Source organism: Ostrea edulis, chromosome 10 (genome assembly GCF_947568905.1).
Source record: "Ostrea edulis chromosome 10, xbOstEdul1.1, whole genome shotgun sequence".
In the NCBI taxonomy this organism is placed as follows: Eukaryota; Metazoa; Mollusca; class Bivalvia; order Ostreida; family Ostreidae; genus Ostrea; species Ostrea edulis.
In genome coordinates this window covers 30,512,583-30,540,359 of record NC_079173.1, presented here as the reverse complement: position 1 = coordinate 30,540,359, position 27,777 = coordinate 30,512,583, and the positions used below count along the sequence as shown (strand labels likewise).

At 34.9% G+C, this 27,777-nt stretch overlaps 1 protein-coding gene across 1 annotated transcript; it reads right to left on the bottom strand.

Moving 5' to 3' along the window:
- Nucleotides 1-173: 173 nt before the first annotated feature.
- LOC125665760 (deleted in malignant brain tumors 1 protein-like) lies at nucleotides 174-11,669 on the bottom strand. The gene is made up of 12 exons (XM_056150919.1): nucleotides 11,582-11,669; nucleotides 9,294-9,398; nucleotides 7,681-7,825; nucleotides 6,844-6,998; nucleotides 6,537-6,569; nucleotides 6,288-6,435; nucleotides 3,021-3,191; nucleotides 2,476-2,630; nucleotides 681-710; nucleotides 412-419; nucleotides 298-305; nucleotides 174-192 (listed from the first exon to the last, which is right to left on the bottom strand). Exons 1-12 carry the CDS (start codon nucleotides 11,667-11,669, stop codon nucleotides 174-176), a joined length of 1,065 nt encoding a protein of 354 aa, XP_056006894.1.
- Nucleotides 11,670-27,777: the final 16,108 nt, after the last annotated feature.

Here is a 27,777-nt window from a genome sequence, read left to right as displayed (position 1 = left end):
ATTAGTATCAGTATTATCAAACAGTTACCTTCTGTTCTATTAATATCAGTATTATCAAACAGTTACCTTCTGTTCTATTAGTATCAGTATTATCAAACAGTTACCTTCTGTTCTATTAATATCAGTATTATCAAACAGTTACCTTCTGTTCTATTAGTATCAGGATTACATCATTAAACAGTTACTTCTGTTCTATTAATATCAGTATTATCAAACAGTTACCTTCTGTTCTATTAGTATCAGGATTATCAAACATTTACTTCTGTTCTATTAGTGTCAGGATTATCAAACAGTTACCTTCTGTTCTATTAGTATCAGAATTATCAAACAGTTACCTTCTGTTCTATCAGTATCGGTATTATTAAACAGTTACCTTCTGTTCTATTAGTGTCAGTATTATCAAACAGTTACCTTCTGTTCTATTTGTATCAGGATTACATCATTAAACAGTTACCTTCTGTTTTATTAGTATCAGAATTATGAAACAGCTACCTTATGTTCTATTAGTATCAGGATTATCAAACATTTACTTCTGTTCTATTAGTGTCAGGATTATCAAACAGTTAATTCTGTTCTATTAATATCAGGATTATCAAACAGTTACCTTCTGTTCTATCAGTATCGGTATTATTAAACAGTTACCTTCTGTTCTATTAGTGTCAGTATTATCAAAGAGTTACCTTCTGTTCTATTTGTATCAGGATTTATATCTACAATCAAAGAAAAAAATAAACGTTGAGAAACATTATATATATTACAATTATGAATAATCGAATCGAAGATTTAGGGTTGGGGGGCATCTCTTCTGTTTGTCTGTCGGACCGGCAATATTTTACCTTGTTTATAAGTTTGAACTATAAGTGAAAAGTTTTGATTTTCAGTGAATGGACTTCATGGGACACGACCTTTCCAATGACGTCATGATTTAATGGCATTGTGACTTTGACTATATGACAAATTTCGGGGGAGCATATCTACATATAGTCGCTGTCGTGTCTGTCCGTCCAAGCTCATATCTTCTATACCTTTCATCAGAAATTGATATAATTGACAACAAATGTTCCTTGAGACAAGAACTTATGGACCAAGATCTCACAGAGTAATTTTAGAAAGGTCAAGGTCAATCAGAAAATATACAATTCCTTATTTCAACAGTTTTTGATCTAAAAGTTCGCTCTTAAACCATTGATCAGAAATAGATCATAATTGATCACAAGTATTCCTTGGGACACGGAACCTTTTTTTAATGGAAAATGACAAACAAACTTCTGAGCATCAATATCTTATTGAATATTTTTAGCACACAAATAAGTAACAGTTTTCAGACAAGGGTCATTTGTAAAGGTCAAGGTCACTAAGAACATATAATTTGTATATATTTAAAAAAAACTTCAACAATATTTCAACAGTTATTGATCTTTGGGACCAATATCTCTCAGACCATACCGGTATACCTTATCTGAGGAAAAAGTTTCTTTTGTCAACAGTTTTTGAACAGGTATTGATAATATATCACACAAATAAGTAATAGGCAAACGACTTTTCAGTCAAAATCACTGTCATTTTATAAAAGTCAAGGTCACTCAACATATATCTTATACATTAAAAACATTCAGTTCAACAGTTATATATTGATTTTCGTGTCATTTGTCATACGAAGTAGTTCATTTGTTAGATGTAGTTTGGGCAGCATCCATCAGTTTGACTGATATTCTTGTTTTATATTCATTATATATATATATATATATATATATATATATATATATATATATATACAAAACAAATATGCTGCTCATTGGTTACAAATGTACATGTCGTACCACATGACGTCCCGAGATTTCCTTTAAATGGAGTCATGAGATACTGGGCATACATCGTCTCCAATGTAGATGTAAAGGTTTACAGCATTGACAGAGGTTGATACCTGTGGTAAATAGTTCTATAAGCTGTTACAAATAGGTCATTGTCTGAATATTCTGGCAGCATGAGCTTTTTCAAGCTAACAATTCAAGATCTGAAACGACCTGCATAGATATTGAAAAGAAACCTTTGCTATTCTAATAGCCATTTGGAATTTTGAAGGGAACCAGAATTGGAAAATGAGGACCATTGACTGTGTTTATTGTTTGAGGAAAACCTCTGTAATTAAAACTATGAACGATATATGCCACTACCTCTTCAGTTCTCAGAAATCAAATAACTTTTGAAGATATATTTTGTCAATCCAGAAGTGTCATGGACTATTTTCAATTGGTTGACTTTATACAGGCAGAGGGGACGCGTAAGGTACCACAAAACTATCACGATTTACAGTCGCAAACACTTCGAAAAGGAGACGAAGTTTTAATTCTTATGAATTAAAAGAGATTTCACCCCCAAAACGCATTTGAAGTATGAAAATAATTAAGAATTCTGTATTTTGACAAAGTAAATATCTTGAAACGAATCGTTCTTTCTTCAACTATATGTACATACCGCAAGAAATGGCGGCATCCTCGTAGTGATTACAGTTGGAAACGCCCCAGGTGGAGGATTTACACTGAGATATATCTGTTTCATTCCCATAACATTCCAAATTATCGATCCAGATCCTCTCCAGGCCTTGACCATATTGCGCCTTGTTAAAGGCCCTATGTAATGTGTAAATGGATTAAATTTTTATGGATTGAATCTGCTTTTACAAGTAGAGCAAAAGGTTTTTTGCATGACGTTCTCAGTCAAAATTTTAGTAAAAGAATATTTCAGCCATTAATTAGGTACATCATGCAAGGTAAATGAATATATACAGCCATATTGATCATCTAAATAAGAAAACTGTGTTTCTTAATATGTAGTTTTTATTCGTATAAAGGACGGATATTGCGAATTAATTAAAATTTTAAAATATACTGGTATATCTAAGATCACCAGACGGACGAATAGACATAAACTGTTCTATTTAGTCTTAGATTTTTGGAGATAAAAACAAATTACTGCCGAGGTTAAAGAAATAACAAATACGTAATAATGAAAATACAAACCATCCACCATTATGATATCCCAGCATTCTACATAACACACTGGCCTCTCTTCGATCAAATGAATCATCACAAACAGTCCCCCAAGCTCCGTTGTGAAATACCTCTACTCTTCCGGTATAGTTGTTCTCTCCATTTACCAGTCTTATGGCTTCAAATATACATAAAACTAAACTTCAAGTATAAACCAACAGACCCAAGGGTCACATTGCTCACCTTGAGCACTGTATAAATGAGTACCGTAAGAACCCGTAATGATAAGAATAGGTCCTCACTATCATCAAATGATGAAAGAGGCAACAAAGTGAGACAACCAGGCTGAGAAAGGGATCGTGAGTTTAGGGTGCTTCGGTAGATAGTACCATGAAATCAACACTTTAAAACCGACTTCATCTAAACAGGAGGTCAGGAGGTCAAGTTTGGCTTGCCTTAATCCATCGACTGGTCATGTCAAGTTTGCAATATCTGCATACATTGGTGTTGATGTGGTTTCAAAAGCTTTTTTGTGGTTTTACACAAATTTATGCCTTCCATTTTGTATCTTTCCGACATCTTAGAAGCGGTGTCTAAGGGTCATTCAGACGTACTTCTATTTAGTCTGATATCGTCTCTCCATTCGAAGGGACAATTTAAATTTCATGTGGATCACCTTTTACACACGAATACATTGCGGCACGATGGGTTGAAATTGGTCCTGTATTTCTTGATAATATGAAATGTTAACGCAAGACAGACAAATTCCGGACATAACTTGATCAGAAAGTTCAGATAAGCTAACATGAGAACAATCAAGTGCAAGAATTTCTCCTGTGAGATACAGCAAAGTTTAACATCAGTTGATACAGCTGGCAATTGGTATAATTGGAATTTAGAAGTTCTCCTGTGAGATACAGCAAAGTTTAACATCAGTTGATACAGCTGGCAATTGGTATAATTAGAATTTAGAATTTCTCCTGTGAGATACAGCAAAGTTTAACATCAGTTGATACAGCTGGCAATTGGTATAATTGGAATTTAGAAGTTCTCCTGTGAGATACAGCAAAGTTTAACATCAGTTGATACAGCTGGCAATTGGTATAATTGGAATTTAGAAGTTCTCCTGTGAGATACAGCAAAGTTTAACATCAGTTGATACAGCTGGCAATTGGTATAATTGGAATTTAGAAGTTCTCCTGTGAGATACAGCAAAGTTTAACATTAGTTGATACAGCTGGCAATTGGTATAATTGGAATTTAGAAGTTCTCCTGTGAGATACAGCAAAGTTTAACATCAGTTGATACAGCTGGCAATTGGTATAATTAGAATTTAGAAGTTCTCCTGTGAGATACAGCAAAGTTTAACATCAGTTGATACAGCTGGCAATTGGTATAATTGGAATTTAGAATTTCTCCTGTGAGATACAGCAAAGTTTAACATCAGTTGATACAGCTGGCAATTGGTATAATTAGAATTTAGATTACACATGCATCGAAATCTACATCAAATATGAATATTCAAAATTAAACGCTTTTCGTTACTGTCCTTTCATATTGTTTTTTAGATCATCAGTTAATAATTAATCTCTACGGCTACGAATTGTGCTCCTTTTATGAGACAGAATTTATTCAAACTGTAGGGCAGATACCATGTATGTCTTTTAGCGACTGCGTAAAAAAATTACCTGTAACGTTGTGATTCATCGTAGTTCTATCTACAAATAAAATAACAATACGGTTGGCATGCTTCAACTTAACTAATTATTCTGATGTTCCAGAATTAATGAAACTGTTGAAGTACTTACTATTACAAGAAATGGCGACATCGTAGTCGTGAGTACACAGCAAGGCCCTTCCCCATCCAAAACGAACTCGACAATGTTTCAGGTCAGTCTCGTTTCCAACACAGGAAACACCATCTAGCCATATGGGGCCTTTTCCCTTCCCAAAGGATCCACGTGATAAAGTTCTTCAAATTTATTTATAAATGTTTTCATTTATATACATGCATAAAAGTTCTGTTCCGTAGGCGTGGGTTATTGCACACGAAAGATTCATTGAATGTGAGAAATTTAATTTTCTTCATTATTATATTTGTTGACAGTTACTTGCAAGAATAAGAAACACGTGACCTGTGAGCTACATCGATCATATGAGTCGCCTTGCCCATACGAAGGCAATGTCTCGTAACTTCTGAGCTCTATTAATGTAAATTCTTCTACCCTTACTGAGAATGCTAGCATATTTATTTGAAAAATTGTTCCCGTTTGTTCTTGAGCAATTTTCTTCCAATACTTTCGAATGTAAATTTTGAAAATCATAGAGAGGGGTATGTTAATCATTGCTATCTAATATTATACGTATTGATATCTGATATTATATGTATTGATATGTAATATCATATGTATTGCTATCTAATATTATATGTATTGTTATGTAATATTATATATATTGCTCTATCTAATATTATATGTATTGCTATGTAATATTACATGTATTACTATGTAATATTATATGATAGCTATGTAATATCATACGTATTGCTATCTAATATTATATGTATTGTTATGCAATATTATATATATTGCTCTATCTAATACTATATGTATTACTATCTAATATTATACATATTGCTATCTAATATTATATCAATATCACCTGTAGTCTGAACGTGTCGCAGTGGTCATTATGATGTGCATTAGCAGAATATGTTTTCATTATCTGTTCAGCATGATTTAAACCTGTGGGTTATCAGAATACATTTTAAAGACTTTTACTGGGCTCATGATTTGAGTAAATATATGCATTACATGTGGATATCAACAAAATTCATTTAACATCGTGTACCCTTATTTGTTTTTCTTTTGAGAAACAATTTTTCCTATATGTTTCTTTGCAAAACTTCAAATTCATTTCGCTGTTCATCCTCGTAGGCCATTTAAGTGATTAAATTATTAAGTTTGAACGAACTTTGTGATTCTTAAAAGCTGTTGAAAACATAAAACTCGCTCCAACATATTTTTTCTACTTCCCATGTAATTATTTACTGTTACCCTCGATTAAAACTAAAACTTGAATAATCTGAATCTAAGGATACCGTGTACCAGATTTGGTGAACATTTATCTAGTCGTTGTGGAAAAGTAGAAAATGGTAAATGTTTACGACAACGACAGATAATTTTTCATCACTAAGCCGCACTGGGGCTGTCTGTTGTGAGTTAAAACTCCGAAACTTCTAGTTATAAAGGGCGAAATATCTTTAAATTACTGCTTACTAGTGTTTATTTTACTTACCTTCCACTATTTTCATGACCAAGCATTCTACAAATAACTTCGGCTTCCCTATCGTCAAAATGACGATCACAATAGGTCCCCCAGTGTCCATTGTGCCTGATTTCCACGCGTCCGGCCAGGGCATTGTGACCTCCAGTTAAGCGAATCCCTATTTCAATAACAAATCTTAATTCAGTTCATACAAAAAGTATTTGCAAACATGAACTTGTATTACACATGCAGAAAGGTAGGCTTAATAATCTAATATACCTTCTGTAGTGTTGGAGTGTATTACAGGAGTTTCTGAAAATAAAGGATAAAGGACATTACCCATACTGTATACACAGGTAAGTGTACAATGAAAGGTGAATATAACGAACAGTGATCAATCTAATAACTCCTATAAGTAGTACAAAATGGATAGGTGGGCAAACACGGACCCCTGGACACACCAGAGGTGGGATCAGGCGCCTAGGAGGAATAAGCATCCCCTGTCAACCGGTCACACCCGCCGTGAGCCCTATATCCTGATGTAATGAAACACTAGATAATAAATATTTAAGTTAGGTGATGTTACTGCAAGATATTGATACGTCCTCTTCGTGAGTACAATCATGGGAGGCCCAGTCATGTGAGGGGCATTCATAAACATCCGACTCGTTCCCCAGACATCGTAGGTTATCCAGCCAGATTTCCTCTTCTCCCTTTCCAAACACAGCGTTAGCAAACGCCCTGTGTAACAATGATGTCATGATATTATATTATGGCCCGAGCACAACCAAATCATCTTTTCTCGCGGTTGCAACTCAGTAACATGACTGTAATTTAAAATAACTTCATGTAGGTTAACTAACAATGTAGTTGTGTCTGACCTTTTCAGTGATTTAAATGTATAATACCGCAATATCTACTATAAGTCATTGTTAGAAATAGAAAACTAATTTTAGCATCAAATTCCCGCCATTTCCGTTCAGTGTTTTAAAGACTGAATTACAATACAAAAGAGATACGAGATGTTGATTTTTATATAACATGTAAATAGTTTCTGTTCACTGGATAGAGTCAATATATCTGGATTTACAACTGTATCTTTAAACAATCCTCAAGGGGACAGCTAAATTTCACCACATTTGTAACGTTATATTCCAGACTTTTTTTAAGAAATAGAGTTCGGTATTGAGGAATCTTTACTACTGTTTCAGGCTTTTTCCATATTACTGTGCTTTACAAAACTCGACGAATGTTTAAATCTTAGGACCAGAAACTACTATCATCGCACCACGTTCCTTGTTCTTGCTTTGTTTAACATGATAATATATTATTTCAAGACTTAACTACTATCATAGTATAATATTGATTTTACAACATAGGTTACTAGTTATGATAATCATCATCAAATTTTCTATTGCTTTACCATCCTCCTTCGTTGTATCCTAACATTCTACAAATGACCTCAGCCTCTCTATCGCCAAACCAGTCATCACACACGGTTCCCCAGCTCCCATTGTAAAACACCTCCAGTCTCCCTGTCCACTTATTGTCACCGTCTACCAGTCTTACTGCTACAGAAACAACACGTATGTAAAGGCAAGAGTAGGCTGATATAGATATATATACTTCACAGTGAGTTTCAGTATTACGTATATGTACTCATCCCGTAGCTACACGCACTCTAGCTGGAGTTTTACATCGGCCTGATAGATTACAAACCACACTACTGTGACTCGGTTTATACAGCTGGATAAAAGGTGAAGATAACGAACAGTGATCAATCTCATCACTCTTATAAGCAATGTAAAATAGAGAGTTGGGCAAAACAGACCCCTGGACACACCAGAGGTAGGAGCAGGTGCCTAGGAGGAGTAAGCATCTCCTGTCGACCGGTCACACCCGCAGTGAGCCCTATATCCTGATCAGGCAAACGGAGTAATCCGTAGTCAAAATCAGTGTGCAGCCTGAGATAAATGTATGTCTGTGGCTTACTCCACTTTGTACATCCATTATGCAAAGGGTGTCATCCTCTGATAAACATTAAGAAAAACTAAGTGAAAGATAATAATGTTGAAATTTAATTAAACTTAGCCCTTTCTTTCGCTACACAAGAAGTCATACATAACCATGGTTGCATACTTTCGAACACCTTCCAAAAATAGTTTGCACATTTTGACACCATTCGGAAAATAGTGAGACATACATGTGTGTATTTTTAAAGTGTGTAGGTTTGTGTTGAAGAAAAACATGCGTGCTGATCTTTGAGTTAAAAGGAATGCGTAGTTTGATAAGTTCTGTACCTGATGATGGTGGCGGTAGTAATGATGCCGCTATTGTGGAACCTTCTCAGTGATGAAGAGAGAAAATGTCAGTAGTAAAATGGTAACTCATTTTTAAACAAGATTGCATGCATATATATTCATAGTAGAAAATATCTTGAACTTACTGGGGTTCACGTTGCCATTGCCTTGAATATAAAAAAGAAATGGTACATTGATGTTTACGAAAGAAAATTCGGATGGAAATAAATTCTAATCATGATGTATGAGTGAAGTGGTAATTATTAGGTGAATGGAGGATCAAGGAGTAGTCATTAAGGGTTATTCATACAAGAAGGGGCTGTTTTCAAAATTATTCAATTTCTAAGTGAAAAATCTTCTAAATGCACCCAACTCACACAGTTGTTATGCATATAATTCATATAACAATTATATCAACTTGATATACATGTAATAAACTATCTTCTACTATAAATATTTAATGATTTGTTATTTCATATAAATCTACCGAAAATTGCAAGGTAAATTATTTGCATAGACAAGCCCCTAAGAGTTATAAAAAATATCCCTAAACAAAATTAAATTAATAGTTGAAAGTCTGTTCTATGGAAAGAGAAAGATTAACAAACGGTGATCAATCTTGTAACTCCTATAAAGAATACAATCCTCTCTTACACTACAATCCTTTTGTAAACTATATTAAGACTGATAGTGATAGATATTCTTTTGTATTGCAAGAAACTTGAAGATGTCCTACCACAGTACACTGAGGCGTCATAGTTGTGACGACATCTGTAATAGTCACGTGCCTCAGCATTTCCCCATCCGTTCTGATGACATTCGTTGATGGTCTGTTCGTTCCCTGTACAATTCAGACCGGTTAACCATATGATGCCTGATCCTTCACCAAAATAAGGCGCTTTTAAAGCTTGACTGTAAGTAAATAATGTTCTTAAAATGCTGTGTATCATCCTAAACGCTCATCAATCTTCAGATACGGAGTATTAAACAAAAATACACAAACTATTCTCTACGTACACTGAAAAAAATACCTAGTTAATTTAACTAGGATGTCTCGTAAAGACTTGCTCATGACTAGTAAGTAGTGTATTTACTAAGCAAGATAGTAATGTAACTAGAAATATGACGTCATAAGCATCGTGACCCGTGTTGCCCGCGAAAACTGCAGCAAGGTCTATTCTGCGAGACGACATTTTTATTGGGATGCTGGAGAGGGAACATTGACTTAAAAGGTTTGTCATTGAACTCATGACTGTTTTTTTTTTTATTCTTGATGTTTATTTATTAGAAATCGTACACACAGCTTGATCTTTTTTTGATATGCAACTTAATACATTTTAACACACTGTTCTGTTTTTGTTTATTTAGATGCTGATGACTGTTTGGCAATCCTGTGTAAAGAAAAGTATGAGATATCCTGATTACAGGTTCAAGAAATTCCACAGAAGATATATCTCCCATCGCAATCAAGATTGACCAGAAGATCATGTCGACTTTTATCTTCAGATTAAAGTTCTTGATGTTATCCTCTGTATTCAATTTTTTGAAGAATTAACAGGGCGATTTTACTTGTCCTATCAATTAAATTACTACAATGCTAGTAATTTTGGGAATGGAATACAGGAATGGAAAATTAGTAAATCTACTGAATGCATACTAAATAATATTTACTATTGACTGAAGTAATGTTTTACTGTCTGATTAGTTAAATTACTAGTTAACAAATAGTAAACTTACTTAACACCTAGTAAAAACTACTTTTAAATTAGTGATTGTATGGACAGTAGTTTTACTAGTTTGCTTAGTGTATTTTACTAGTTATTTTTTTTCAGTGTACATTTTGATTATATTATGAACCTATTTAAAGTTTATTATTTATCATATTACAGAAGAGTATTTCAGGATTCGTCTACACAAATAATTAAGTCTCCCAAACGAAGTTTGGAGACTTATTGTTTTTGCTAGGTTCTTATCATTCTTCCGCTTCTTGGTTTTGTTCTGCTTCTTTCTCGAGCTCAAAACTGTCGTTCTCTGTAATCCGTAGATGAAAGTGTTAGATATTCATGGATAAAATAGGCCAAGGTATCTAAATACGCAGAAAAGTTCTTTTTTCAGATTGATGGGGGTTAGGGTTCATTTTGAGGGGATCAAATGGGGGTGGGGGTGGGTCTAATATAGAACTCGATCGATGGGGGAAATTAATTCTAAAATTCAACATATACATGTATAACTTGACAAGTATGATAAAGTCCTCGGGTCTTCAGAAATGAAATGAGAATGACAGGGTCTACAAACTAGTATCAAGGTCAAGGGACTCCAATGACCTTGATCTCTGTCCATGGAGATAAAACTGGTATAACTTTAAAACCGAGACCAATATCGACATGGGATCTTTTGATATGAGAGGATGATAGAACCTCAAACCTACAAATCAAGGTGAAGTGGCTACAGTGACCTTCATATCTGATCTTGGAACATAAAATTGTTATACTTCAGAACCAGATCTAATAGAGACATGGGAACTTCAGAAATTATGAAAGGATAAGGAATATTCACATCAAGGTCAAGTGACTCCTGTGACCTTGACCACAAAACTGGTATAACAATTACAACCGAAATCCATAGAGACATGGGATCTTTAGATAAGGAACAGTGATCAATCTCATAAATATTATAAACAATACAAAATTGCGAGTAGAGAACACACGGGCTTCTGAGATAAGATATTTAGGAGGTGTAAGCATACCTCGTTGACCAGTCATGCCCGCCTTGAGCCCTTTATCTTGATTTAGTCGGTAATCAAAATCACTATATAAAGAACGACCTAACAATTGGTATGAAGCAGCAGTCACCATTCCACCTAATGACTTGTATTTGCAAAGGTTCAGATCATATTGCCCCTCCAAATTACTAGTATGGGACAGAAACCACTACCAGATAAAATTCAATGTATTTTAATCTACTTTAATAATACTATAATTAGGAGTAACTAAGTATTAACTCCATGGGACCCTTGATACATACCCTGCATTGGGATATCCCAGCATTCCACAGATGACCCTGGCTTCTCTGTCATCAAAACCAATGCTACATATTGTACCCCACTGACCATTGTGTCGAATCTCAACTCTACCCGAGTCAGATTCATTGGATCCCACGAGACGAATGTCTGTCAATTGTTTTGTCGACTTAGATTCAAAAGTAAGTAAACATTATATCGACAACAATTCAACAACAAAAATCTTTTTAATGATACTAAATTCCGTTGAAAGCAAAAAAAAAAAAAAAAAATGAAGGGACATTACGTTGTGAAGTTGGCGTAGAAGTGGACAAAACTAAAACTATTTTGCGTCAAGAACATTGTGAAATCTAGAATCAAAGTGAATTCCGTCATCATCTTATTTAGTATGTCATACCAATATGTATGACTGTGCTTGTTTATTTGTATAACGTGATACACACATATTGTATACTCGGTTGTATAGCGTGATACATATACATTTGTATATTTTGTATGCTGGTTTATATAACGTGATACATATATTGCGTGCTGGGTTATATAACGTGATACACACATATTATATGATGGTTTGTATAACGTGATACACACATATTGTATGATGGTTTACATAACGTGAAGCACACATATTGTATGATGGTTTACATAACGTGAAACACACATATTGTATGATGGGTTGTATAACGTGAAGCACACATATTGTATGCTGGTTTATATAACGTGATACACACATATTGTATGATGGTTTACATAACGTGAAACACACATATTGTATGATGGGTTGTATAACGTGAAGCACACATATTGTATGCTGGGTTGTATAACGTGAGGCACACATATTGTATGCTGGTTTATATAATGTGATACATGAACACATGTAATTTCTAAAAATTAGAATATTTCGATAGTTTAAATAGTCAGATTGAGGCATCTGTCTGTAAAATGAGGAAAAACTATGACATTGTAACCACTGAATATTTATTATTATAGGTGCATATCAGGTGTGATGTTGCTCATGAAAGTGACCCATATGTAGTGATATTCCACATGTAAAAGGTGTCACATATATCAAGACTGATATTGTGTGTGTGAAATGTGACATCTATAGTCATATTGCGCATATAAAACGTGGCACATGTAGTGAGTAAATTTGAGCATGTATTACGGGACACTTAATGATATTGCAAATGCATAATGAGACACATATATAGAGTGATATTGCATATGTATAACTTGACACATATAATATAGAGAGTGATATTGCACATGTATAACGTAAAACAAATAATATGGAGAGTGATATTACACATGTATCACGTTACACATAGAGGTAGTGATATTTCACATGCATAGCGTGACACACATACTATATGTAGCGATATTCCACATGTATAACATGACACATGTTATATAGAGTGATATTGAACTAATGTGACACGTATGGCGTGATATTGCACATATATAACGTAACACATATAATATAGGTAGTGATACTGCACATGTATAACGTGATATATATAGGGAGTGATATTGCACTTGTTTAACGTGACATATATAATATAAGTAGTGATATGGCACATGTATAACGTGACTTATATAGCGAGTGATATTGCATATGTATAACGTGACACATATAATATAGAGAGTGATATTGCATATGTATAACGTGACACATATAATATAGAGAGTGATATTGCACATGTATAACGTGACACATATAATATAGAGAGTGATATTGCATATGTATAACGTGACACATATAATATAGAGAGTGATATTATACATGTATAACATGACACATTTAATATGGAGAGTGAAATTGCACATGTTTAATGTGACACAATGTATGACATGGCACCTGATTCATTTCAATATTGCAACTTACCTAAAGTATCAAAATAGGTTGAGTTTTCTGTGGAAAGAAAAATATCAAAATTTTATTTAGTCAAAGCCTCATCAAACGTGGAATTCATGTGTTTCTGTGTGTATTAGTGTGTATGTGCGTGCGTGTGTGTATGTTTCCAATGAGTGAATTTAATTGCTAGCTGGCAAGAAACGAAAGAAAAACAATGCGATTGATGGCCATTAATTACAGTACTTCAATGATTTACTATTTAATGATTTACTATCCAATGATTTAATATTCAATGATTTACTATTCAATCATTTACTATTGAATCATTTACTATTCCATGGTTTACTATTCAATGATTTACTATTCAATCATTTACTATTTGATGATTTACTATTCAATGATGTACTATTCAATGATTTACTATTCAATCATTTACTATTTAATGATTTATTATTCAATCATTTACTATTTAATGATTTATTATTCAATCATTTACTATTCAATGTGTTCCCACGCTGTATCAGATAAAAGGACATTAGATGCAAAATTTCATTTCGGGAGTTTTCTTGAAGAAATTATCATTCACAGTGGTAGATGTTATATCAAAACTTGAAATAACTTTTTACAACATCATAATGTTTATCCGTGACTGTGTTTCTTACGGTAGTTATATTTATCCACGTAAACAAACCAATTGCATTAAGTCAATGACATACTACAGGAGACTGTGACGTCAGAACGGTGGGTGCAATAGTTGTCTCCCCAGCTGTGAGTGGATGGACAATGTAGGAGGTCCACCTCACTTCCGGTACATTGTAGTCCATCTATCCATATGGGACCAGTCCCTCCTCCCAGTGTGTTGCGACTAAATGCCCTGAATCAAAATTAATACCAATGTGACTAGGGATCCAGCAGAACCCAACTATCTTACCTTGTTTAGTTAAAGATAGTACCGGTTTAAAATATCGAAAATATATGGATGATCAATATTCATGTTCTTTATTGACTGTAGACATGGTAGGGAGTCTGAGAATCTAGTAAAATGTTCGTTACCAGAAATTCTAATGTACTCAAACGCATGCTGAATTGCCTTTGCTTCGGCGGTATAAATGGATGCTACATTCGGAAGTCGTGCAGAAAAAAAACGTCGTTTGTAATAACTGCAGCAGCAGCGACTTTATTTTGGTCTTTTGAACCATCTGTATAAATATCATTTGAAGTTTGGATTGTTTTATTTCGTATAATGTTTGCTTGAAAATAACGGAATTTATTTCAAACTTTTTATATTCAGAAAGTGATGTGTCTACTTTGGGTTTTAATATTTCCATGATGATATTTCAGAACATGATTGACTTATAGCTTTACTTGAGAATATGGTTACGGAAAGGTGTACACTTTGTGGTCGGTGTAGACCAATCAAACGCACCCTAAATGTGATGTCATATGACACTTAGACTTCTTTGATGTCGCCATTTTTTTTCCGAATGCAGGCAAAACTGACAAATACTAAACATCATAATTTGTAATGCCGTGATAATAAAGAAATATTGTTATAAATATGTTTTATCTATTAATTTAGTATTCGTAACTCTAGTATTCGGTATGATTAAACCTTTCCACGGAGAATAGTACTATGCACTTTTTGCCGTTGCGCGACCTCTCTGATTTTGCATTCGTTATTTCAATACCCAATTTATACCAATTCAAATCAGTGCAAAACTAATCATTCTAAACGTATTTAATGCAATTTCTACTTCTATGTGTGGCAGAAGTTTTATCTTTTTTACGATGTCGGACGTCTCAAAGCACCGCTTGACAATTCGACGTTTTGGGAGAACTCTCGTAAATGTACTGTCAAAGTTGGTGACGTCGTCAGTTTGTTATAAGGTTTTCCGTTAAATATATTAGAGTTTCTATTGAGAATAAAAATGATAATGGCCATCTTATAAAATTGCACGTTCTCAAATACCACAATTAGTATTTTGGTAAATTTTCTTCACAGAGCAGATTTTGGCCAACATGTTCTTTCTTGAAGCTGTACATTGTCATTTTAAATGAGGCGTTAACCGGTCGCGGTAGCTCAGTGGTAGAGCATTCGCCTCATAACCGGGAGGTCGTGAGATCGAGCCCTGCTCGTACCATGGTCACGTTAAACCGAAAACGTCAACATAGGTAGTGATTAATCTTTCGCCAAACGCTCGGCATTTAGAAGTCAGAATCACGGGTCGTTTGGATATGACCTGACAAACAAAGGTCCTGTGTTACGGAAGGCGTTGAAACGCTAAAGAACCCTCACTGCTACGGCCCTAAGCGCTAAGCATATGTCTAAATTTGAGGTACTTCACCTACAGATGGTGACATCTCAAAGTTGGTGAAAAATTCTCAACGGGACGTTAAACAAACCAAATGAGGCTTTACAAAATGTTTGACGGTGTATCTGTACATACTTCTGTAGTAAGTTAATAATCAGGAGGCGACACTGTAAAAATATGGACATACAACATCCTGTTTGGTGTAGAATAACCGGAAGTTACAGGTATCGATAATAAGATCATAGTTCCGTAGTTCTGTGATCCCCCCGCCCTCCCCCGAGAGCAGCAGTTATGCAGCCATACCCTTTATATCTCATTCACAATTTTATCAAAAACTTGTTTGTGAAGACACGACACGAATTTTTCAGTACAGGCATTTACTTACCATCCACCGTCATTGTATCCCAGCATTCTACAAATCACTTCCGTTTCCCTAGAATCAAACAAAGTACTGCAGAGTGTTCCCCAGACGCCATTATGCTTTATTTCGACGCGCCCAGTCCACGGGTTCTCACCTCCTACCAATCTGATGTCTAAAAATACGAAATCTCAGTGTTTCATAAAGATTACCAACTTTAAAGAACATGCTACTATGATAAAATTTTGTAGAAGATGAAGTATATGTAAATGCATGTATTTGTCATATATATATATATATATATATATATATATGTGTGTGTGTGTGTGTGTGTGTGTGTGTGTGTGTGTGTGTGGGTGGGTGGGTGGGTGAAAATCGATAATTCATACAAAAAGGGTTCATTTTCTTTGTTGTTTTTAAAAAAGACAAGTCTTAAAACATTATTTTAAACATTTCAAATTCGTCTTGGTCTGCTATTTAGTTTATTATTTCACTCATACTGAGATGCTACCAGCTATAATAGTTTAAAGTCCCACATGTTTTGATCAACGCATGGCTCTCAAAGCTGTACAGCAAGGCTTCGTTACCGAACCGACGCCCACTGTGACGCCGGACGTCCACTTGTAGGATCATATCCAAAAGACTCGTGACTCTAACTTCTCGAACCGCACGCGCCTTTAGAGGGAACATTCACTACATATGTTTAAAGAGGAAGGCAACCCAAAATATTTATACAAGATAAATGATAGGATTATTTATATGATAAAAATTTGTCATACTATTCTGTAGATATTCAGCTTAGATAAGCTTCAGTACAAATTTGAAAACGATAAAAATTGAAATTCTTGTCATCTATAGAGGTTGCCATGATGTAGAACTCTTTTGTATTCAAGACCACAAAAATTAATAATTTTGACGTCACACCGTCTGTTCCGGTTTTGATGAGATTCTAAGATGTACATGTGATATGGTAGATTTTACGAATAAATAGGTTGATGCCTTCCTGTCAATTGCACTAATGCAAAGGGGAGATGTGAATTTTTTCTCTCAAAATTCCTGACCAAACCAAGTCATCTGAAAATAAAAGACTATGTAAACTGTGCATCCATCATTTGCGTGATGGCTAGTTGAGGTTTGGGACATTTGTATGAAGAAAAGTGTACCGTCTGCCTGGTCTGCGAATCGACTGTACGTATTCTTTTCTCAATTTCCTATTGCGAAAAAACGGGCTCAAATATATACGGCTCCAAACTTAACTGTTTGCGACTTGTCTTGTTTACAGACAATGCTGCTGATGAAATAAACCGGAACCGACGATATGACGTCATGAATTAAACTTCAATGGCCGCTCTCTTAGCAGCGGGTAATTTAAAATATATGATAGATTGATATTGATTTAATCGTTAAGCAAGGATTTTTTGTTGTTAAATACTGTCATTTACAATATCAGTAAATAATATGTTATTCATAAAAGCAACACTGTGGTTAGGGTTGCCTTTCCCTTTAAGATTTGGGGTTTTAACGCTTCGCCAGGATAGAGAATAGAGCCTGGAACCTAAGTTGAGAAACCTTAAGATGAGATTACTGTCAAACCTACTAGTATATATTTTGTTGTAAGTAAGAGCAGCACTTTGGATATATTTTGTATGTACTAAAAACATCCTCGTAAATAATAACTACCTTCTGTTCTGTTCATGCCAGGGTGTATATCTACAATTAAGAAACAAAATACAAATGTGAAATATAAGCAATACAAACATAAAGAAATAACTTTTCTAAATCAATTGGTTAGTGGGCAATATAAGATATTAAAAGACATCTATAGAGGCTGCCATGATGTGGAACTCTTTTGTATTCAAGACCACAAAAATCAATAATTTTAACGTCACACTGTCTGTTCCGGTTTTGATGAGATTCTAAGATGTGCATGTGATATGGTAGATTTTACGAATAAATAGGTTGATGCTTCCTGTCAAGCTGTTAATTGCACTAATTAACATCGCCTTCTTGAACCACGAACCAGGAAACATCCGACTTGCAATAATTGAAGAAAAAAATGAGTGTGCGGTCGTAAGTAGTCTGGTATAGTAAACTTATTGAGTCACTTTTAAATAGGTTTGTGATCGTATAAAAAAAACTGGTAGTCGGATCTAATTGACAGTGAAACCGGAACTCGTCACGTGACAAGAAGAGTCACGTGGCAAGTCTTCTTAGATCTGAAGTGATTGATTGATCTGGTATTTGTTCAGTATCGAGTTCTTTAACTTCCCGAGATACGAAGGAAGGGTAAAATCACGGCCAAATAAAAAAGTAAATATCTTAAAACGAATCGTTGTGTCTTCATCAATATGTACATACCGCAAGAAATGGCGGCATCCTCGTGGTGATTACAGTTGGAAACACCCCAGGTGGAGGATTTACACTGAGATATATCTGTTTCATTCCCATAACATTCCAAATCATCGATCCAGATCCTCTCCAGGCCTTCACCATATTGCGCCTTGTTAAAGGCCCTGGGTATATTAAAGAAATGAGTTTCAACAGAATGAACTCATTCAACTGAATTCCTTTGTTGAAGATATCATGTTTTAATGCATACCGCTAATTGTATTAGTATTACAGAAGTTGCTTCGCAATTTCTGATATGTTTTAACATACACATAGACGTTCACTTTATCAGACAGTTTCTGAACATTTGGCATTTTTCAAAAATCACTTCGCAATCTAAAACAGCAACACCAGTATTATTATCAAGGAAAGGATGAAATACGATACTGACCAACCGCCATCGTGGTATCCCAGCATTCTACATAACACACTGGCCTCTCTTTGATCAAATGAATCGTCACAGATCGTTCCCCAGGCTCCATTGTAAAATACCTCTACTCTTCCTGTATAGTTGTTATCACCATTGACCAATCTGATGCCTTTAACATTTATATAATTTAATGGTGTTATTTTTGCTCGAAAAAATGATACAATTAAATGATACCAAATCACATGATCCCCCTAAAACTTCAGCTGCTGGAAAGAACTGCGGACGATAGAATTGTTTCGCCGCCTACTGTCTGGTCAAATTTTAAAAGTTATCATTTTAAAATAAGTTTGTATGTCAATATAGATATTTATATGAATTTTCATAAAAGTTGATTTATTTGATCAAATAAAGAAAGATAACCCGATTTTGGTAAAACTTACGTATTTTACTATAGGAATCAATGGACAACGGAAAATATTTTTACCCCCCCCCCCCCCCGAAACAGAAATTCCTCTTTGCAGGCATTATAAATTGGCAATTTATACCAAAGCGTTTGTTTCACGGGGGGGGGGGGGGGGGGGGGGGGGGGGGGGGGGGGGAGGGGGGGGGAGTGTTTACAGACCAAAACACATCGAAAATGTTCACTCTATGATAGTCTCCATAAGCTAATCAAAGACGAAAAGTTTCGGTTGGAAATATTTTCTTTAGGTTGCTGCTAGAGGTTCTCCCGCTCCAAACGTAGACGAACAAGATTGGTTTCTGAGTATTGTTCATTATGTGCTGGTTTCTGATGACTATTTAGCATGTACTGCTTTCTGAGGACTGTTTATAGTGTGTTAGTTTCTGAGTACCATTTGACGTCTGAGTACTGTTTAATGTATTTGTTCATTTTTCATTCATTATATTTTGGTTCCTGAGTACTGTTTATTTCGTGTTGGTTTCTGAGTACTGTTTAATGTGTACTGGTTTCTAAGTACTCTGGCAAAAGCAGCCCAGAATCGTGTTAGTTGGAGGACTGTCGTCGATGGCCTATGTTCCCCACGGAACGACAGAAGTAAGTAAGTAAGTAAGTAGAGGTGGCAAGATGGTATGGTATAGATTATCCCAAAGTTATGTTATGTTCAGGAGACAACATGTTATCAATGGTATTAATGAATAAATTTTAACTGTACGTTTCTTTGCATAAATTACAAGTGCTACTACATATATTTAGTGAAGTATATTTTCTGACAGTGTGCACCTCTCACTTCAATCTTTCACCTAGTTTACATATAATTTTTTATTTTAGAAATGATATGTTTTCTAAATTGTTAGTTTACAGCTATGAAATTTGAAACTAGAAATATACAGTAAATGAAGATCTGAAAGTGTCTGGTGCCCAAATCATTCTTTTATAACTGTTAATAAATAACATAGCGGCCTAAAACAAATGATATTCATCTTTGCAACAACAACAAAAAACTTATCAAATCCATGTATTTTCTTTTGATTTATATCGATTCGGAAAAATAATGCAAATATCTTTATTTTCATATGATATGTCTGTCGAAGCTATAGAAATGCGGTTTTTTTTTGGGGGGGGGGGGGTGCAAATTCCGTCCAAAATGCGAGACAATGCGCGTGTGTGAGATAGAAATTATATCTATTACGAGGATATCATTTTGAAATTGTTCAAATGAAACAAATCAGAGCATTAAAATAAGTTACATTCCGTAGAAAGTATCATTGACAGGTTTTTAAAGGTTTAAATGTAAACATATATAACTTACCGAGCATATTATGCAGAAACAGCAGTTTCATCCGTTGCTTTTCTTAAGAATGTTTCAATGAAATGTGTCGGTGATGCCTATACACAGTGAATATTGTCCGGATTTGGTATTTTTCGACTAATAGGTTTGAAAAACAGCATCCGTTTAGAGAAATGTAAGATCCGAGGAATTCTGCACGGGAGGGAAGAACAGAACGGATAACGTTACCCCATGACTTGGAACACGTGGTTTGGGTATGAACAGAACGATGGTAGAACTGTATAAAAGCTGGGAGGCTTACTTTGAACAAAAAATAAATACACAACAATTCCCGAATTAGATTCCATTAGTGAGTTATTCAACTGATTAGGAACCTTTTAATCACCTCATGTTTAAGTATATAATGAATTGAGCTTACGTGTGGTTCTCGATGCATTCAATACAGCTCCTATTCCAAGAAATGTCTGTGATTGAAAATGAAAGAAAATATGAAAAAGATGTCATTCAGAACAACGTTAAAGATTAGGATGAGCATTTTTTCATCAATTTGATGCAACTAGCGAGAGAGGTTACTAGTAAAACAATGGATTCCGGAAATTTTCATAGATAAGGAGACTCCCATCCAAAAGCAATGTAATCATATAGGATTGTAAGAAACTCCACTGTAATTATAGGAAAACCGACTTACTCAGTTTACCTAAAGAAATTCGTTTAGTTTTGGACTCCAATCCCAAACAACATTATTCATTCTCAAATAAATACAACATGTGTATTGTAGAGAAGTAATTCGTAATATATAATACAATATTGTACATAGCATGCAGTTAACATGAAAGGAATAGGATCAAACGTTCAAATTTTTACTTGCTCTGCTATACTCAAAATAGTGTATTTCATGATTGCCAATGATTAAAGACTAAATTGATTGACCGGTCTCGATAGCTTAGGGGTTAAGCATTCGGCACCGGATCAAACCGATGTCATAGATAGTGACTTTTCATTTGCCTTGCGCCCAGTATAAGAAGTGATAATTACAAGGCTATCAGATATGGCATAATAGTGGAGGCAGAACTCTCACTGCTATGACCATACCCGCCATCTGTAAATCTATAGCTAAACGCTGGTAACGCCTCTATATGACTTAAAAAGATTCTCGAAGTAGACGCACAACAATATTCCAACCGCAGGCAATTATATCGTTTGGGTTCGAATTTACTTTTATAGAGTAACGATATTGAGCTTGAAACAGAGGGTATCCAAGTCCGCCAATGAAAAAATAAACCAAATGGTATAAAATGCTACTCTGTATTCTAATATATTCACGTATACTAGTAATCAATCTACGTTACTACCAAAGTTCATCCCGAAATTCCGTATGTTTCCCAATACAGAAATCAATTCTGAACAAGAAATGTTTGTAAAACATATCCTCCCCTGGTGCAAAATTGAAGAGGGTTATACAGCTGTACACATGTATCATTAAATTGATAGTACGAAAACAATTCAATATATCGAACGGACAATATCTTCCTATGTCCAGAGTGGATTGGCCCTTCAATAGTGGTCATTTACTCTCTAGTATGTACCAGTGTACCAAGTTTGGTGTCAATCAAGCAAATAATTCTTAAGATATATGAGATAATATCATATTACTATGTCGAATCTGACCCTGGATGTACCAATTTACCAAGTTTTACGCCTCTTACGACAAGTACGGGGTACTGAGGACCTTATCTAAACCGGATCCTTACGGGGCCACAATCCTTGTGAATTGCAACAAGCAATTACATAAAATTGGTAGTAATGTAGATTGATTATGTATGAATATATTATATCTATCCATTATATATATATAATATACCATTAATTTATCATTGTTTCATCGGCAAACTTGGGTACCCTATATTTAGAGTTTTATACCTTTATTCGTTAAAATAGTAAATTTGAACCCAAGCTATATTCATGTAATAGTTTGTGATTCCAACAAGAAAGGTTAATCAGAAGATACGCTGTAAGCATGTCACGTTTATATCCACCCGTCGTTCTACTGTATTTTCCACATGATTCCTTTCCATACTTTATCATCATCGATAATCAAACATTTAGATTGATTGGTTGAATATTGTTTAACGTCCCTCTCGGGAATATTTCACTCATATGGAGACGTCACCACTGCCGGTGAAGGGCTGCAAGACCTAGGCCTATGCTCGGCCTCTATGGTCCTTGAGCAGGGAGGGATCTTTATCGTGTCACAGAAAATTCTCACTGTACGCTACTAAATAATGCAGTATTAAAAGATGCAGTAAGTGTGCTTATTATTTAACTTTATATCACCTTAAGTAGACAGATTACAACATTATCAGTAACCAGGTCAATCACATCTACACTTTAAGATAAAACAATATTATGAACATATCAAGCTTCTCTAAAACATTTACGTTTACATCTAGATTAAAGTTGCTTGAATTCATTTTCTTTATTGCTATTTCAATTCAAAGGGCTACCTGCCTTAGTTACACGTATATATATATATATATATATATATATATATATAAGAAGCATACGCTTTCAAATTTTGAACGGGGTTTGACAGTCCTCAGAAATCCAGTTTTATAGAAATGTAGACATTCAATTTTGAAGCTAAAATGAATAAGAGATTTATCAATAATCGAACATTCCTATCCATTGATTTAAGATATTCTAAACTAAATTTTAAAAAAAATCATATATACATATATGTTGCTTTTTGAATTCCACTGAAGAGCCGTAGAGCGAAAGTGCTTTGGAAGAAATGTGAAATCTTCTGAATATCTATCTATCTATCTATATATATATATAATCACGAAGGCTTACAAGAATATATTTATTGTAATGGTGGCATCACTTACCAGCAGAATTATTGTTTGCTTCATCTTTGAGAACTTCCATGCAACGATCATATTACAGCCTGCACCTCCATACCTGTACCCGGTACACTATAGATACACGTGTATATATATATATACAGGACTTCCCCGCAAGATCGTTATCAGTGATACTTACATGATACAATATCATATAGCGCAGAGCAGGACGAGGAGTCCGTGACTGCATTAGTATGCTGAGGTATTAAAACGCGTTTCTTTACATATACAGTCTATATATAGTTCTGTCCATTCCTAAGTACATGTAGTACTACGTTAGTAGAATGTTAACTCCACAATCTGAGATACAGTCTAGAAAATTCTATCAAACATTTAAGAATTTAGGAGTAGCCTAGAAACGGACCCCTGGGCACTCCGGAAGTGGGTTTAGGTGATTAGGAGGAATAAGCATCCCCTGTTAACCATTTTGTTCTCTTTTCATTAAGGATTAAACATTTGATAAACAGAAGGTTTTACTTTGAGGGTCTTGGGGGTGACCGTGGTGGTGGAAAATATCCTCTCTCTCTGTGTATGTATATATATATATATATATATATATATATATATATATAGCATCGGTAATCTTTCTTTAAAGAACAAAAAGGAAAACATGAAAAACATGAAGATAACGAACTCCTATAAGCAATACAAAACAGATACTTGGGCAAACATGGACCCCTGAATATATAAGAGGTGGGATCAGGTACCTATGATGAGTAAGCATCCGCTGTCGACCGGTCACAGCCCTATCTATATCAGTTGAACGGAAAATTCTGTAGTCAGAATCCGTGTGCCAAGAACGGCCACAAAATTGGTATGAAACACATCAGACAACATTTGACCCAATGCCAGGTTGTATTGGCAAACTAGATTGTTATAACGACCATAGAATTTGTGAAATGCTGACTTTAAACGAGACTGTTGAAACCCCTGAAACATCAGCTTGTTTGTCAGTAGCTTGTCTCGATTTAAAGAATTGATCATACGCTGAACGTATCGAATCAGTTGAGAGATTTAAACACCATATGCAGGTGATAATGGAATATTGCTACATACACGTAAGTATGGGACGTTGACGATGGAGAAGCTGAAATCATCCCGTTTGTCATAAAGTTGAGTTGTTAGTTTGCCGTTGATAAATATGTTGAATATTTTAACTTCAGCTTCAGAATACGTGTGCGTGGAACCAGAGTGGTTGTTAACATAGTAATTGTTTGGATTACTTGATCGTAAGTTATTGATATTTCCTTTTTTGTTTAAGAACCAACTGTCTAGGATGTCAAAAAGTTTAGTCTTTAATATATTGTGAAGAATGGTCGTATAAAGTGTTGGAAAGTCATACATTTTGATGTTGTTGATTTGAGAAAATTTTTGCAATTTCAAATTTACTGAAAGTTCTTGAGAAGTGTTTTAGAATACACATTTGATATAAACCACTTCTGGCATACGTTGTGGCACATGCCATTTGAAGTTTCTCCTTAGCATCTGTTATTATTTTCCTGAGGAGCAAAGATAGGGGCTTGGTAGAAGATTTATTAGATCTAGCTATGTATCTTTCTTTGTAAGGGTGTTTGTGAAGTTTAGGAATCAAAGAATTCTTGGCAAAAGCTTCAATGTAGGAAGAGTTGCCTCAAAAGATATAATTGTAAACGAGAGTTCTATAGTACTGTAAAAAAAGTAAAAAAGAAAAGAAAACAGAAAGATTGAGTGTTGTACAGGGTCTTAGCATCTTGTTTATATTTATCTTTAACTTCTCTAGGTCATCTTGCACTCAACAATGAGAAAAAAGATTATGCCATACGAAAATGAACAATGTTATTTTAACATATGAACGTAGCCATATTCCATGTGGGTTTTTTTCCCTCTTTGTAGAGGAATGCACTACAATGGATATCGGCAGTTGGCCCGTTGGTGATGGGGATATTTAGGGAAAAGTTTTCGTGTTTCCTTGTCTGCCTATGCTGTACGTTTAAGTAGGACAACCTCAAACTGACAATGTTGCTAAGTTACGTAGATCAGTAATAAACAATAAAACAGATTCTCCAGGACGTTGTTCACGCTTGTGAAAACGAAAGCTCTCAACTATCAGAGATGGTTTGTGGCTAAGGTGATCTCGTAATGCCTTCAGGTCATTTATAGTTTTCTACGTAGCTTTGGCTGGAGAAATTAAGTTAACTGTTTATATGTCTTCGGACTAATTGAGCTGATTAACGAAGAAACTTGGTGATCTATGTGCAAGAAAAAATGCCTGCAGCCCAAGATTCCCACGATTCAACAGAATTGTCAGACCGTTCTAGACTAGTTTTCCTATGTGTGACATTGTAAAGAAAAGTTAGGTACCTACACCTCGTCGCCAATTGTTGTGTAATGAGTAGCCGTGTGGGTACAGGCTAGGCTCTTATCGTCGAGACAGACAAAAAAAAAAAAAAACACTTGTGTTACAACGTTTATTACAAAACTAAATACATAACCCCAAATGCTCCGAATTATGATATCCGGACAGTATAGAACAGCATTAAAAACTCCGGAATAATAACATTTAAAAAAAACACTGCAATCTTCTTCTTCTTCTCATACAAAGTTTGTCTAGGCCATACTTTTGGCATAGGCCTTTGATATTTTGTATGTGGGTATAACATGAAAAGGCACTGTGTCGCGTACCATTTTGATGACTTTTGTCCTGAACTTTTATGTAAAGGTCAAATAGAACTTTGTGGCATTTTTGTTGTCCAAACCATAACTTTTTGTCTTTTGACAGGCCTTTGATGTTTGGCATATGGGTATACCATGATAGAATAGTGTGTCATGTGTCATTTTTGATTACCTTGACCTTTGGGGGGGGGGGGGGGGGGTTTGGGCAAGGCCTTTGATGTTTTGTATGTAGTTACTATGCATCTTCTGGCCAAATACCACACCGAATGAAGAGCTATACCGAAGGACTAACACTCCTCTATCACAAGTAATAAGAAAGAGAAAATGTCTGTAGATAGGGCAAATATGTAGAAGGCACCCGACCTCCAACTCAAAGGTTGCATTGAGATGGACACCACCCGGTAAGAGAAAGAGAGGAATACCAAAACAGACCTGGAGGAGATCGGTAGAGAAAGAAATGAAAGAGAACTGGACATGGCGGTCAGGTCCAGAGATGGACACAAGACAGACCAGCATGGGAGTCTCTGGTGACGGCCTTATTTGCTGATCAGCACGAAGAGGATTAAGTAAGCAAGTAAGTATGTGGTTACACCATAAGAAAGTGTGTTATATGCCAATTTGATGACATTTGACCTTTAATGTAAAGGTCAAATAATAGAACTTTGGGGCATATTTGTTGTCCGGACCACAACTTTGTTTTACATTGGCTTTTGATATTTCGTATGTTGGTATACCATGATAAGACTGCCTCGTATGTTATTTTTATGACCTTCACCTTTTATGTAAAGATCAAATAATAGATTTTTTGTTGTCCGGATTATAACTCTTTTGTCTTTTGACACAGACCTTCAATATTTGATATGTCGATTAGTTTAATTTTCTCTCATATGTTCAGAACATTGTTCCTTTGTTGAAGCACATATAAATATACAATGTAGGTGGCCGTTATGTACCGCAAATCTTAATTTTCCACTTTAAAGACGATCCCTAACCGTTTTAAAACTATGGAAAATGGAAGGTTTTAGTGAGCTAAAACGATTCTTTCTAGTTGTATCTATTTTTACCCAAACGTTATTAACGTCTGACGATTTATAATAAGGATATTAATTTGGTTGTTAATGACACCGGTCAAAATGGCTGTGATAAGTGAAAGTGCAGACAGTTTTACAATTTTCAGTCACTAGGACTTATTATGGGCTTCAGTTTATGAATTGGGGTAAGAAATGTAACTTAGAAATACAATCTAATGCTGCACATTCTATGCAGTAACTTGTTACAATGCTCAAACATTCTGTATAGTGGCACAGTGCCAGGGCCCAGTTAAAATTCGACCAAATTTTTCTTCTTCCAATTCATTTCTGCCTATTATGGGAAGTATAAAAGATTGATTATGTTTGAATATATTAGAATACAGAGTACAATTTTAGGCTGTTTGATTTGTTATTTTATATCGGTGAACTTGGCTACCCTATATTAAGAGTTATTATATACTTTCAATTTCATCTCTTCTTTTTTCTTTAAAAGTTTGCGGGTATATATCACACGATATATGCCCGGAAACATTCCGGCCCGCAAACATTACGTTACAATCAAATTTCTACGCCGTTAATTTTCA